Here is a 14,234-nt window from a genome sequence, read left to right as displayed (position 1 = left end):
GGCATGATACTTGGGCTGGCGACTCATGTCTAAAAACCCAATTCTGGGAGGTTTATGACATTTGCCAACAGCAAGAATGTACTGTAGCACAAGTAAGGGATGGTGTGACCCTGAAACTTACTTTCGAGTGGTGTGTGGATGTGCACTTCCTGGTCAGATGGCAGGAGTTGCTTCAACTGCTCTCTACTAATATTCTTAGGGATGAAAAGGATCACCCTATTTGGATGCTGGAGGCGTCTGCGATTTACTCTGTTAAGTCCTTATATAATATGATCAATTGGGGTGGGGTTTCTACTCCTATTTGGAAGAACTTCTGCAAAATTTTGGTACCACATAGATACCTGGTATTTATATCGTTAGCCTTCCATAATAAGATCTTTACTAGAGATAACATGGCCAAGAGACGTCCTATGAATGACAAAACCTATTTGTTTTCTTGTGAAAATGAATTTGTGAACCATTTGTTTTTGTTTTTGTGTGTGGTTGCAAAAGAGATTTGGAAAATTGTTGCTGAATCTTTTGATTTTGGATATCCACAATGCATGACAACCCTGTCGGAACTATGGGGTGCTAATAATAAAAAAGACTGTTATTAACATTGCCTGTATTGCTACCATTTGAAGCATTTGGACCATATGTAACGATATCTGTTTTCATGGCGTGCCGTGGACAAGTATACGGGTGATCTTGGGGAGAGCTTGTGCTCTGCTATATCAGTGGAAGATCTTATGTACAGGGGACCAATCGGTGTTACTACGGCGTTGTCTCCTCCCGCTGGACCGCTGGACCGGCGGAGAGGCGAGCTGCTGCGCATCGCGTGGTAGGGAGGACCAAGGCTGGAGTGAAAGGGGGACTGGCTGGCCTCATGCTCAAGGCGCACTCCGGGTGATCTCAGTTCCTGCGCGAGGATGACATCTTGTTGTAATAGCCTAGGTTTCCCCTTGTTCGCTTGCTGGCTCTGGATGTTTTGCTAAACCACTTGCTGCCTGGTGCAGCCTTCCTTTCTTCTACTCTTTGTAGTTGTAGTTGCTTTTATTCTAGCCTGCTACTTTGGCTAGGTCCGAGAGGCTACTAGACTTGTCTGGACGTGCGAACCAACCTGTGGTTGGATGATTAGAGGGATTGTAGTATCCCCAGCTAGTCCTGGCCATGGGCAGCCCGACCCGAAAAAACCCGACCCGGCCCGGCCTTGTCCACGAGCCGGGCTTGGGCCTAGGTTTTGAGCCCGATGCCTGAGCCGGGCCCGGGCCTGTCATTTGTGCCATTTAAGGAAGAGGCCCGGTCCGTGGCCCGAGGCCCGACGGGCTTTTAGCATGATCGGCCAAGCTCGGGCCCAATTTTTAGTCCTGACAACTGGGCCGGGCCAAGCTCGGGCCTGGGTTTTTTGTGTCGGGCTTTGTTTGGCCTGGCCCGAAGCCCGGCCCGAGGGATGGCCAGGTATTATGCCAGACTATGTAATACGATAGAATACAGCATAAATCATTTTGTCCTGAAATTTTAAACATGAGTATTATGCCAGACCATGTATGTTGCCAAAATGTTTCAAAAATATTTGACTTCTTAATTTTTATTTTCAATTTGGGTGCACGCACACCCAGGTTCATGCTCGTGTAGCTAGTACTGTATCTCGGTAACCTATCATGCTGTTATCAACACTAGCAAATTGTTCGTGCTTTGCACGTCATTTAAATATACATAAAAAGCATAGAAAAATACATTTGAATATATTTTTTTCTTTCCTAAAATCATATTGGACAAGATCCAACTTGGTTCTTACCTCCAGATTGTTAGCATCAGATAAGCATGTGGATAGATGCTTCTAGAACACATGAGATGGTAGAGTTGGGGGTTCAATTGGAAGGCCATGTGGCAAAATCCTATGTGTTGAAAACTTTATCCAACAGATGATAATGCTTGGATTTGCTATCTCTTGACCGTTGGATGGGCATATCCAACGACTAATATTTGAAGCTATTAGCACACTATATAGATGGTATAGATAAGAGAATTTGCAGAAACTTTACATAGCACCCAAAGCTTTTATTCACCCAGAGGATTATTCAGCCACCCTCCTGTATGAAATTTATGGTAGCCTGGCATACTTATAGAACAATCCGACGGCTTTCAGCACACAAATTATACAGCAATCTCAGACTGCAACAGCTGAAAAGAATTGGACAACAGATTCTACACACAGCTAATTCCGTGGGTAGTTTCTCAGAATCCGATTCTCCAGAATCAGGAGCTGAAAAGAACTAACCGGTACCCTAGGGAACTCATCCATCAAAGTCTTGATTTTGCTGAGGAGCCCATAACGATCATCACTTTACCGACCGCTTTCCTATCTCTCAAGTCAGCAAAAGCGAGATGGGCCTGTAAAATTTTCAAAAGTTATACGGTAAATCTCCACATATTGGAAGATGGTACATGCAATCTTGGATTTGATCCAAGAACTATTTAAGAGCTTCGATATACGAGTATAACTACTACTCTGATAAGAGCATGACCACCGACCACTTACATTTCTGCTAAGGATGGCCTGATATACATTTATACCAGAAATAAAGTGATGAAAACCACCACGTTAGGTCAAATTATGCTGGTAGAAATTTTTATGTTAGAAACAAAACATTAATGTCGACGCATAGACACGGAGAAGTGGTGTTCTCTTAGATAGTTCCAGCAGCCTAGCACACAAACAGAAATACTATGAATTTGTAAGCACCAAATGATAGCAATGTAATGAATATAGATAGGCGACATGGCAGTCAAATGGTGTAAACAATGCAATTACAATTTACCCAACCATAGTTCACAAAACGCCCTTAGACACCATAAAATTCTGACATGAGGATATGTTAAGGTATGCAGAGGCAAGCACCACAGGTAGTCATGTAATGACTAAACGAGAAATTCCAGCCTGCTGCAACTATTGTGAAGTTTATTAATGTCGCTTACCTCAGCGAGCCTGTAGGTGTGTGAAAGTTTAACTGTTATCAAACCCTTTGAAAGCCATGACAGGAGTTCGTTAAGTGAGTCGATGAGTACTGCTGGCCGGTGAGTTAAGTAGCTTCCCCAGTACAGACCATGAATTGTCCAGTTCTGAAACATCACACCACCATTAGCTAGTAGTATTCTGCAGAAAGCAGTTCTATCACTATTCACAGTATCCTTACTACGTAAGTTCTTTTCTAGTGCTGTAACGTCTAAATATACTGAATTCCGAATATTGCCATCTTATATTCTAGTGCTATCAACTAACTTACTGAAATAAATACAACTTCACATTGATTGATCGTATTGCATTATCTTGCATTTATGATTTTGATATGAACTTGTATGATTGCATCCATGGTACTGACTGATGGATTCTCAAATTAGTTTCAATATGATGTTGCAGGAATCAACAGACTTGAGTGGTGTGTCTCTTCTTTAGCAAGCTAAAGTTTGTCATGTCGAATGCCTATTCTAGGTACATGTAGTAGGCTCTTCTGATTCTAGCAATGCAGTAAAAAGACCAATACACAGAGCAATTAAGATAAGTACTGAAAGCCAACATTGAGTCAATTCTACATATAAAGCAGAAGACCTTAACCTTCATGTCTCAATACACCAGTATACCTTAATAAGTGCAATGTTAGCTCGAATAACTGGAATATCCCCACTAGCAAATCCAATGAGCAGAATATGTGCACCCCAATTGAGAAGTTTCAAGCTATCTTGAGTAAGCTTGCCACCAACAGGGTCATATAAAACATCGACACCTTTGAGACCACTAGCCTTTAAAAAGGACTTGGCACTTTCAATAACATTCTCCTTGCTCGAGTCAATCACATGATCGGCTCCTATTGACTTGAGATACTGCAATTTCTCAACTCCCCTGAACTCAATACGAATAATATTATGGACCAGAAAAATTAGTCAAATATGAAGTAACATAACAACAACCTATGACCCAGAATACATAACAAGGATTGAAGAATTTAATTTGTTGTGCTAAACTGCTAATCACCTGGCAACTGCAATAACAATAGCACCGCATACTTTTCCTATCTGTACAGCAGATACCCCAACACCGCCGGCAGCACCAAGTACAAGTAGCACCTGATATTACAACTTAGATTAGTGAGAATCACCAAAGCCTAGGGGGTACAGCAGATAAATGCATAACGCATACTGTACTTATTTTTTATATTTGTTGGGGTATATACATGCTTAATAAATAATCGTTCCCTAAATATTAAGAGAACCTGCATATACAATTAACATCCTTCACTGCAGGTCTTTATATATGTGCATATTAACAGTAGGCAATATAGTAGTTCCATCAACTAGAACGCAAAATTCCCCCGCAAAAGAAATAAAAATCTCCTACCACCGTGCAACTTCTCTTCTCCCATTGCCATCACAATACGAGACAATGCAATGTAACCATGTACAGTTATGATCTGGTTGATGAATGTATGATTGAACTTTCAGAAGTGTATCTAGTTGCTGAATCGATTTTTGCCCACTGGAATGCTGCAATCCTAGAGTTGCTATGTTTGTGTAACAACTAGAGGCGGTATGGTCTGTTTGCTTCCAAAATACACTGTTTATGTTTTGGGAACGGACCTGCTATCTAACAGCTTTCATGAATCATTAATTAGAGCAGATCCCTAGTTAAGTGGATCCTTGAAGAGTCAGGAGCATGGAGCTGGAAAATGAGGATCTGGAGCTCAAACGGAATAATCCCTAAAAAACGTGTGAGCAAAATTGATCTTTTGCATAGGCCATCAGATATTACTGTTTATCCCATAACATAGTCTGTACAAAGTGATACCAAAAATACAAAGTCATTTGAAGAGAACACATCACCCCATTTACAGTCAATTTGAGGCCTAAAAGTGACCAACCATGGAAGTTGAAAACTTTCAAATGGAACTTTAAAAACTTAAGGCTTAAAGGGAACGACTTTCAAAGTTGAAGACCAAGAAATGACTTTGGCCTCTTACAACAGCTAGGATTAGGACTAACGTACGAGCAAAATCTGAGAGTCCACATATTGCAACTTCCTAGGAATACTCGTTCCTTCCTCCCTCTCTCCGTAATTTTCTCTCCATCGACTCAGTCGGCGCGTCGGGAGGGATTTGCTCGGCCTGGAACGCTAATGTCTTCTCCTTTTCCCACCACTTTGCCACCTCTCATGCTCTCTCCGTTGACCTCTCTATCTGCCTAGATAGCTCTCCCCTTAGGATCACCAACATGTATGCCCCCTGCGCCCACGGCGCCAAAGAAGCCTTTCTCGCCGAGTTGGCCGGCCATGCACCTCACAACCCCGTTCCCTGGACAATCTTGGGAGACTTTAATCTCATTAGGTCGCCTGATGACCGTAGCAACGACAACTTTTCTCGCTCGGAGGCTAAATGGTTCAATGATTTCATTAACGATCTCGCGCTCATCGACCTTCCTCTCCGTGATCGTCAGTTTACGTGGTCTAGCCGGCAAACCTCCCCGACTCTTGCTCGCCTCGACCGTGTTCTCGTTAACACCGTTTGGGACTCTGCTTTCCCCACCTCCACACTTTCATCTTTTACACGCTCCACCTCTGACCACGTCCCCCTGCTTGCTTGCATCTCCTCGGCGGCCCCCAGATCACGTATTTTCCGGTTCGAGAACTCTTGGACGCTTCATCCGTCCTTCCGAAACTCCATTCGTTCCACTTGGCTATCTGCGTTTCGGGCTGATGCCACTGCCCGTCTTGTGGCACGGCTTCGTCAATGTCGCCTCAGTTGTAAACGTTGGGCTAGACGAGTTGCGCCGGCTGCCCAGCGCGAGAACGATTACCGCGTGCTCATTGACATCCTTGACCGTATTGAGGAGATCCGTCACCTCTCTACTCTTGAGGCCCTTCTTCGTACCCTCACAGTTGCAGCTCTGCATGCCTCTGTTAAGGAGCGTGTCTCCTATTGGAAACTTAGAGCGAAATGCCGCTATGCCATCGACGGTGACGAAAACACTGGGTTTTTTCATGCGTCTGCTTCCGCTCGCTTCCGTAGGAACTGCATCCCTGTCCTCTCCTTCGAGGGCCCCGAAATCACTTCTCATGAGGGCAAGGCGACCGTCCTCCGGGACTACTACAAAACTCTTCTCGGCACCACGACCCCTTGTGCCTGGACTTTCTCTCTCTCCGACTTGTACCCCGACACAACTCCTCTCTCCGACTCCCTCTCAGCCCCCTTTACCGCGGACGAGGTGCGAAGCGCCTTTTTCGACATGAACCGTCTGTCTAGCCCCGGGCCGGACGGTTTTGGACCGTCATTCTATGTCTCCTTTTGGGACGTCCTTTCTGCTGATGTGCAGGCTGTTTTTCACGACTTCTTTGCCAACACTATCGATCTTACTAGAATCAACCGTGCCTTCCTAGTTCTCCTGCCAAAAACTGAGGCGGCTCGCTCCCCCTCAGACTTCCGGCCTATCTCGCTGCAAAACTGCATCATGAAATCCATCACAAGGGCCCTCTGCTCCCGCCTTCAGCAGCACATCCACTCCCTGGTGGATCCGGACCAGACGGGGTTCCTTCCCGGAAGGCGCATCTCGGAGAACATCGTTTACGCCGCTGACCTCCTCCATGCCTGCCACGCGCGCAAGGTCCCCACTGTGGTGTTTAAAATCGACTTCCGCAAAGCTTTTGACTCTGTCAACTGGTCTAGCCTTCTCACGATCTTGTCCGCGCGGGGGTTTGACGACCGTTGGTGTGGATGGATCCATGCCATCCTCTCAACCGGACACACGTCAGTTCTTCTTAACAATGTTCCTCGGGATTGGATCCTTTGCCGGAACGGCCTTCGCCAAGGCGATGCCCTATCCCCTTATCTCTTTATTATTGTTGCTGATGTCCTTCAGCGCCTCATGAGGGCGGCCAGCACTTCCGGGCAACTAGTGCACCCAATCGACCCCTCCCTCCCTTGCCCCGTCCTGCAGTACGCCGACGATACCCTTATCCTTTGTCGAGCCAACATTCCCTCCGTCACTCATCTTAAACAAACTCTCGATGCCTTTGCCCTCGCGACAGGGCTTTCTATTAACTTTCATAAGTCCGGGTTCATTCCCATGCATTGCGCCCCCGAGCTGTCGACCGAAATGGCCTCCATCCTCGGATGTCCTATCTCCACCTTCCCCCAACCCTACCTAGGTCTCCCTCTCTCCCCTCTCAAACTCCCCATCTCTGCCTATGACCCTGTTATGACCGACATATTAGGTGGGCTGTGGCCCAAGTTATCTTATCGTTATTAGGGGCTTAGCCCAGTTATCTTATCGGTATTAGGGTCGTTTGCTTACGAGTCAAGTAAACCTCTCTATATAAGGAGAGGAGATGTATCAATCTAATCAAGCAAGAAGCAATCAGTATTTGCTCGGCTTCCCTTAGGGAGCCGGGAGACCTAACCCTAGCCGCCTCTTGCGCCGCCGCCGCCTCTTCTCCACCACGCAAGGACGGCGCCCAGCCACCGGCCGCCGCGCCCTTGACCTCGTCTTCCTCCATCTTTCCCCTACAATCCCCGCCCTAGAACCAACAGAACCCTAGCTCCTAACACCTTGGTATCAGGTAGCTCAGTTCCGATCATGTCTTCGCCGCCGCCCATCCCGTCGCTTCCGCTGCCGACCATCACCACCACGCCGCTGGCCTTCTCCACCGTGCCGCTGCCCTCCCCGTCCGTGCCGCTGGTCGCATTCTCCGGCGCCGCCACCACCCAGATGACGGCGCCCTCCACCGCACCATCGGCCGCCGTCTACTCCCCGGTGGAGATCACCGGGGTCCTCAACGATCTCGTCACCTCCGTCCAGGGGATACAACTATACCTAGCCGGCCCCTACGGGTCGCCGGCCGCCGTGACCGGGCCGGCCGCCCTGCCGTGGTATTCGGCACCCGCGGCGCCGACGGGGCCTCTACACCACCACTGGCCGCTTCAGCCGCCGCCTGCCGCCGCGCCCCAATGGTCGCAGTGGCCGGCGCCGGCCCTCGCCGCGTCACCCACGCCACCCGGGTCGTCGCCGCCACCGCCCTGGCAGCCCTGGCAGCCGCCGCACCCCGGGGCCACCGTGACGCTGGTCGGGCCGCTGCAGCTACAGCCAGCCCCCGCCACCGCCCCGATCTGGCCACAATGGCCGGCCGCGGCCATCGCCGCACCCGCCACCTCCGCCGTTTCCAGGCAGCAGCAGCTGCCGCTGCCGGCGCCTCCACCGCCCAGCACCGGGCTGACTACAACCGTGCCGGCGGGCGTGCCGATTCAGCAAGTGCAGTTCCCGCCCTCGCCATCCCAGCTTCCGGCCTGGTTGCCCGGGACGTCACCACCGCCAGTCTACACCATGGCCGTCGACCAGCCGGCGCCCTCCCTGTCGTACGACAGGCCCTCCGGCTCCGCGGGTTTCCACGCTGGCTTCGACGGGCCACCGCTTTCCTGCGGACCACCTGTGCACATCGGACCAATGCCATCCTCTTCGCTGCTCCGTACCGCCGAGCCGTACACTCATGGCGGTCATGCTCAGACACCGCCGCGCTTCGCCAAGCTCGCCTTCGCCACCTACGACGGCGCCGAGGACCCCCTCAACTGGCTCAACCCGTGCGAGCAGTTCTTCCGGGGGCAACGGACGCTCGCGTCGGACCGCACCTGGCTCGCCTCTTATCACCTCCGCGGCGCCGCACAGACGTGGTACTACACCCTCGAGCAGGACGAGGGCGGCATGCCCCCATGGGAGCGTTTTCGCGAGTTCTGCCTCCTTCGCTTCGGATTATCGATACGTGGGAGCCGGCTGGCGGAGTTGGGCCGCCTTCCCTTCACCTCTACGGTGCAGGACTACATCGACCGCTTTCAGGCCCTGGCATGCCACGCGTCCGCCGTGACGGCTCACCAGCGGGCCGAACTCTTCGTCGGCGGTCTGCCAGATCATATCCGCGTGGACGTCGAGCTGCAGGGACCCCAGGACCTCCAGACGGCCATGTACTACGCCCGCGCGTTCGAGCGCCGCGCGGTGGCCATCCAGCAGGCATCACCATCCCGGGCCGCTGGGCTGCCACCCTGGCCGGATGTTTCCGAGCAGGGTCAGCCTGCTCAGGCTTCCGCAGCACACCTTGCCGCGACCGCGGCGCGCCCGTTCCGCCGGTTCACCTCGGCCGAGCTACTCGAGCGTCGCCGCCAAGGGTTGTGCTTCAACTGCGACGAGACCTACATGCCCGGCCACGTCTGCCCCCGACTCTTCTACCTGGAGGCTGCAGACTACATTGAGGAGGACGCCGTCGCCGCCGGGCTCGGCGACCTGGCCGCCCCAGCTGTCGCGGAGGTGTTTGATGCTGGTTGATCACCTCGAGGAGTTCAGTAAGCGCTTCCCCGCCTTACAGCTCGAGGACGAGCTGTTTGTGCAGGCGGGGAGAAGTGTTATGACCGACATATTAGGTGGGCTGTGGCCCAAGTTATCTTATCGTTATTAGGGGCTTAGCCCAGTTATCTTATCGGTATTAGGGTCGTTTGCTTAGGAGTCAAGTAAACCTCTCTATATAAGGAGAGGAGATGTATCAATCTAATCAAGCAAGAAGCAATCAGTATTTGCTCGGCTTCCCTTAGGGAGCCGGGAGACTTAACCCTAGCCGCCTCTTGCGCCGCCGCCGCCTCTTCTCCACCACGCAAGGACGGCGCCCAGCCGGCGGCCGCCGCGCCCTTGACCTCGTCTTCCTCCATCTTTCCCCTACAATCTCCGCCCTAGAACCAACAGAACCCTAGCTCCTAACAGACCCCCTCATCAGATCATTTGACCGCAATTTGTCCGGTTGGCGCGCTCTTCTCATTTCCTCGGGCGGTAGGCTTGTCCTTTGCAATGCGGTGTTAAATAACCTTGCCACCTATTACATGTGTTCCTATATGCTGCCCCCTGGAGTGCTTGAGGCAATCGATCGTCGGCGACATGCTTTCTTTTGGACCGGCAAGGATACTTGCTCCGGTGCTCGTTGTTTAATTGCTTGGGACAAGGTGTGCGTTGATGTGCAGGAAGGCGGACTCGGCATGCGCGACCTCCGGAGACAAAATATGTGCCTCCTTCTCAACTTCGTCGACGCTCTTCATCGGCCCGGCTCCCCGCCCTGGAAGCTCTGGTTCCTCCGTCACGTCAGGGGCGATGTTGGGGACCCCTGCTCGGCGCCTTCGTTCCTCCAGAAGATCATCCAGGCAGCGCTACCGATCTACCGATCCATCACTCGGGTGCAGCTTGGTGATGGGCGCACTACCTCCTTCTGGCAGGATCGGTGGCTCCCAGGGGGTGCGCTCTGTTTCACCTTCGAGGCGCTCTTCTCCCACTCAACGCGGCCCAACGCCTCGGTTGCTGCGGTCATGGAGGACGGCCCCGCGCTTCAGCCGAGGCTTTCCACGGTGGCGGGCGTTCAGCTTGGAGCCGTGCACGCACTCCTGCGGGATGTTCGTCTGCTGGCCGTGCATGACCGCCGCTTCATGGCGTGGGGAGGCAACCTTGCTTTCAGCTCGCGGGCTGCTTTCCGCGTCCTGTCACCACACGGCGTGCTCGATCAGGACTCCATCGACATCTGGGGTTCTCGGCTCCCTGGAAAAATCAAGATCTTTGCAAGACTTTTGGTTGGCGATCGGCTTAGCACTCGGGCTAATCTGTACGCCAAAGACTGCGCTCCTTCATCGACTTGTGCCTCCTGCCATGCGGCGGAGACGGCGGACCATCTCTTCGCTGCCTGTCCTCGTGTGGCACCGGTCTGGGCCAGACTTGGCTTCGGCCCCTTTCTCTCCGTGGGTGAAATTCTCTCTACTTCGCCCGCGCCGCAAATTAATGGTTCTGCCTGGCGAGATGGCCTCTACATGCTGCTTTGGGACGTGTGGAAAGCCAGGAACAATGTGGTCTTCAACTCCATCAGCTGCACGACCGGTGACGTTCTCCGGCGCGCGGCCGACGATGCGCTTCTTTGGTCCAAACGTTTTGAGACTGGATCGAGCGAACAGCTCCTCCTGTTCCGCTCCTTCCTTATCTCGGGCACTTAGTTTACCTCTCTCTCTCTCTTTTGTTTCTTTGCCTCTTTATATTGTTGTTTTTTATCTCCTCGATGGAAAACATTGTATGACACCACGTCGTTTCGAGTAATATAACAACCGATGGGGCTTCCGCTCCCCCGTCATTCTCGAAAAAAAAAACTTCCTAGGAATTGGAGTGTTACCCAACTCAATTCATATTCAGATACACCATTGTTTATAATTCGTAATCCAAGTAGAATTTGAACCAGTGTAAATGCACAGTTAAAATTTAATTCAGTGCATCTCCAAGTAAAAGACCAATTAAGAATGCCACATAAAGAATGTGCAGTGCATATCATATACTCCCGCTGTAAATAAATATAAGATCGTTTATCTTATATTTCTTTACAGAGGGAGTACATATAGAATTGCATATAAAGAATGTTCAATAGATATCAGATAGAATGGCACATAAATAATGTCGGAAGCAAATGGGGAGCCCACCTGACCAGCCTTTAGTTGAGCTCTGTGGGCAAGGGCCAAATGTGATGTACCAAATGCAACAGGTAATGCTCCAGCAGCGACGAGGTCACATCCATCAGGGACTGCGTATCTGGAACACCATAAAATGGTACCGATTTAACAGTAAAACTCACCGCAATAACTAGAAGGTTTTGCTATTTTAAAGTTGCCTCGTTTAAGCTGATTTTTCTATAGATTGTGATACATTTGGTCCTTTGCTAAGTCTATGCTATCTGATTCGCACCAAATGCTAACGCATTAAACCAAAATACTTCGAGCGTCCATCTAAGAAGAAAATATCTGTGTGGATCAAACAACCGGAAGCTAACAAAGAGTAACTAGCTACAGAAATTGCCAACCAGGAGAGGGAGAACAAACTCACAGAGCCTTCTCGTCGGCGACGACAAGCTCGGCGAAGGACCCGACGCTAGCGAGGGAGCAGACGCGGTCGCCGGGGCGGAATCTGCGCACGCCGGGGCCGACGGCGTCGACGACGCCGGCGTAGTCGGACCCCGGGACGTAGGGCAGCGGGGGGCGCTCCTGGTACTTGCCCTGCACTTGTAGGAACGTCGCAAAATTGAGGCTGGTTGCCGCCACGCGCACCCGCACGGAGGTCGGCGAGGACAGCTCCGGAATTGGTCGGTCACCGGAGACCGCCGCAAACGGCGAGTCCTCGCCGCCGGGAGGCAGCGTGGGATCGCCGAGCTTCCGCACCACGAGCGCCTCCATTTCCTAGGTTGGGGTTTGGACTCTGGAGGAGGTTCGGATTTGGACGGAGCTTTCGCACCACCAACCGCCCTGCCTACTACAGCGTTGGAAGGTTGCGTACACTCGGAAGTGTCACTCAAATACCCGCACAAATGCACAAAATTCCGAAACAACTGTACAGTAACAAAAATATAAAAAAATGAGTTTTCCTTTTATGAACATCTCTGCCATCCTACAAAATTTCGCCACCAAAAAACATGCATAGTGGTCTGTGTCGAAAAACAGAAAATAAGTGCTCCGAAAGGATGTTAGAACATACGTTGACATAAAAGTATTTAGATTTTTTTAACTGTTTTTACTATTTTTCAGATTTACTGTTCATGTGAGTGTATCAGAGTTCGAGCATAGATAATCCATATCCATCTCAGTAGCAATTTCTCGTTTTAATGTACTAAAGCCCTACATGTATCGACGACACGGTGGACCACATGACACGTGTCACCTACACACGGGCTTGTCATTGAAGCGAAGACCCATCTACCAACTGACATAAAAGGTCCACACATCTAGTAACATCGTCAAAAGAATATGACCATACAAATATGACCTGTATGTGGAGTGTCTAGTCCAGGGTGCATATGCACCCGTATGAACAGTATGAACAGTAAAATACGAAAAAAAACAGGCAAGAAAAAAACTGAACTTTTCTGTACAAACATTATCGATTGTTTCACATGTGTGCAAAGTTTGTGATAAAAAAATATGATCAGTGCTCTAGATTAAAAAAAGCAAAATCAAAGCTCCAAAATTTCTATTTGTGAAAATATTTTGAAGCAATGTTCTTTTCTCACCAATCCTCCATGTATTTCATTCCATCACGAAACTTTGCACGAATGTGAGACATTCAACGATGTTTGTTACAATCCTCGCAAAAGAAATGATGTTTCTTACAAAAAATATCACATTTCCTTAAAGAAAAATCTTACTTTACTATTACCGTGAGTGCACATGCACCTGAGAGCAGAAGGACACTTCCGCTCAATCCATTCCATCAAAAGTAAACTCGATTTTTATTATTACTATTATCATTGTTATTGTTATTATTATTATTTTGAAATGTGATAATAACATTCTATCAAGGTCTTCATATGGATCTGAGCCGCCAAAAGTGTATGGTCATATAGAGCATTGTTCTGGAGCGCGTTCCTGATACGTCTCCAACATATCTATAATTTTTTTCATTTCATGCTGTTACATTATCATTTTTGATGTTTTGCAATCATTTTATAGCAACTTTATATCTTTTGGGGAACTAACCTATTGACATAGTGTCCAGTGTCAGTTGCTGTTTTTTTGTTTGTTTTTTTACTTCGCAGAATATTCCTATCAAACGGAGTCCAAACGCAGCGAAACTTTTTAGAGATTTTTTTTGGACAGAAGACAACTTGGGAGTCAAGGAAGCACCAAAGGGGAGGCCCGTGGGGCCCACAAGACACCAGGGCGCGCTAGAGGCCCCTGGCGTGCCCTGATGGGTTGTGAGGCCCATGGGGGTCTCCTCCACCTCCTCTTGGCTCTATAAATACCTAAATATTTCAGAAATCCTAAGGGAGTCGACGAAACATAATTTCAGCCGCCGCAAGTTCCAGAACCACGAGATCCAATCTAGAGCCCGATTCCGGCACTCTGTCGGAGGGGAACACGATCACAGAGAGGTTCATCATCTGTAACGCCCTCGATGCGACTATATCTCCCACGTGTCGAGGCACGACTTAGAGGCATAATCGCATTGAAGGCATATGTCGCAAGTGAGGTAATCTTCACACAACCCATGTAATACATAAAGAAAAGGGATACATAATTGGCTTACACTCGCCACTTCACACAATTACATGAATAAAGCATTACATCAACCAGATACAATCAAGGTCCGACTACGGAACCAAAATAAAAGAAGAACCCCAAATGCGACAAAGGCCCCCGATCGACCCCAACTGGGCTCCACTA

At 49.7% G+C, this 14,234-nt stretch overlaps 1 protein-coding gene across 1 annotated transcript; it reads right to left on the bottom strand.

Annotated features, from left to right (window-relative positions):
• Window positions 1-1,989: 1,989 nt before the first annotated feature.
• LOC119317345 (quinone oxidoreductase-like protein 2 homolog) lies at window positions 1,990-12,338 on the bottom strand. Its single transcript, XM_037591781.1, has 6 exons — window positions 11,905-12,338; window positions 11,505-11,613; window positions 4,013-4,104; window positions 3,622-3,880; window positions 2,959-3,102; window positions 1,990-2,373 (listed from the first exon to the last, which is right to left on the bottom strand). The coding sequence occupies exons 1-6, from the start codon at window positions 12,249-12,251 to the stop codon at window positions 2,284-2,286; spliced, it is 1,041 nt and encodes a 346-aa protein (XP_037447678.1). The 5' UTR covers window positions 12,252-12,338; the 3' UTR covers window positions 1,990-2,283.
• Between the last annotated feature and the right edge of the window lie 1,896 nt (window positions 12,339-14,234).

This window comes from Triticum dicoccoides, chromosome 6A (assembly GCF_002162155.2).
Source record: "Triticum dicoccoides isolate Atlit2015 ecotype Zavitan chromosome 6A, WEW_v2.0, whole genome shotgun sequence".
Classification (NCBI taxonomy): Eukaryota; Viridiplantae; Streptophyta; class Magnoliopsida; order Poales; family Poaceae; genus Triticum; species Triticum dicoccoides.
Note: the sequence above shows the minus strand (reverse complement) of the source record. Positions and strands in the feature narration are given on the sequence as shown.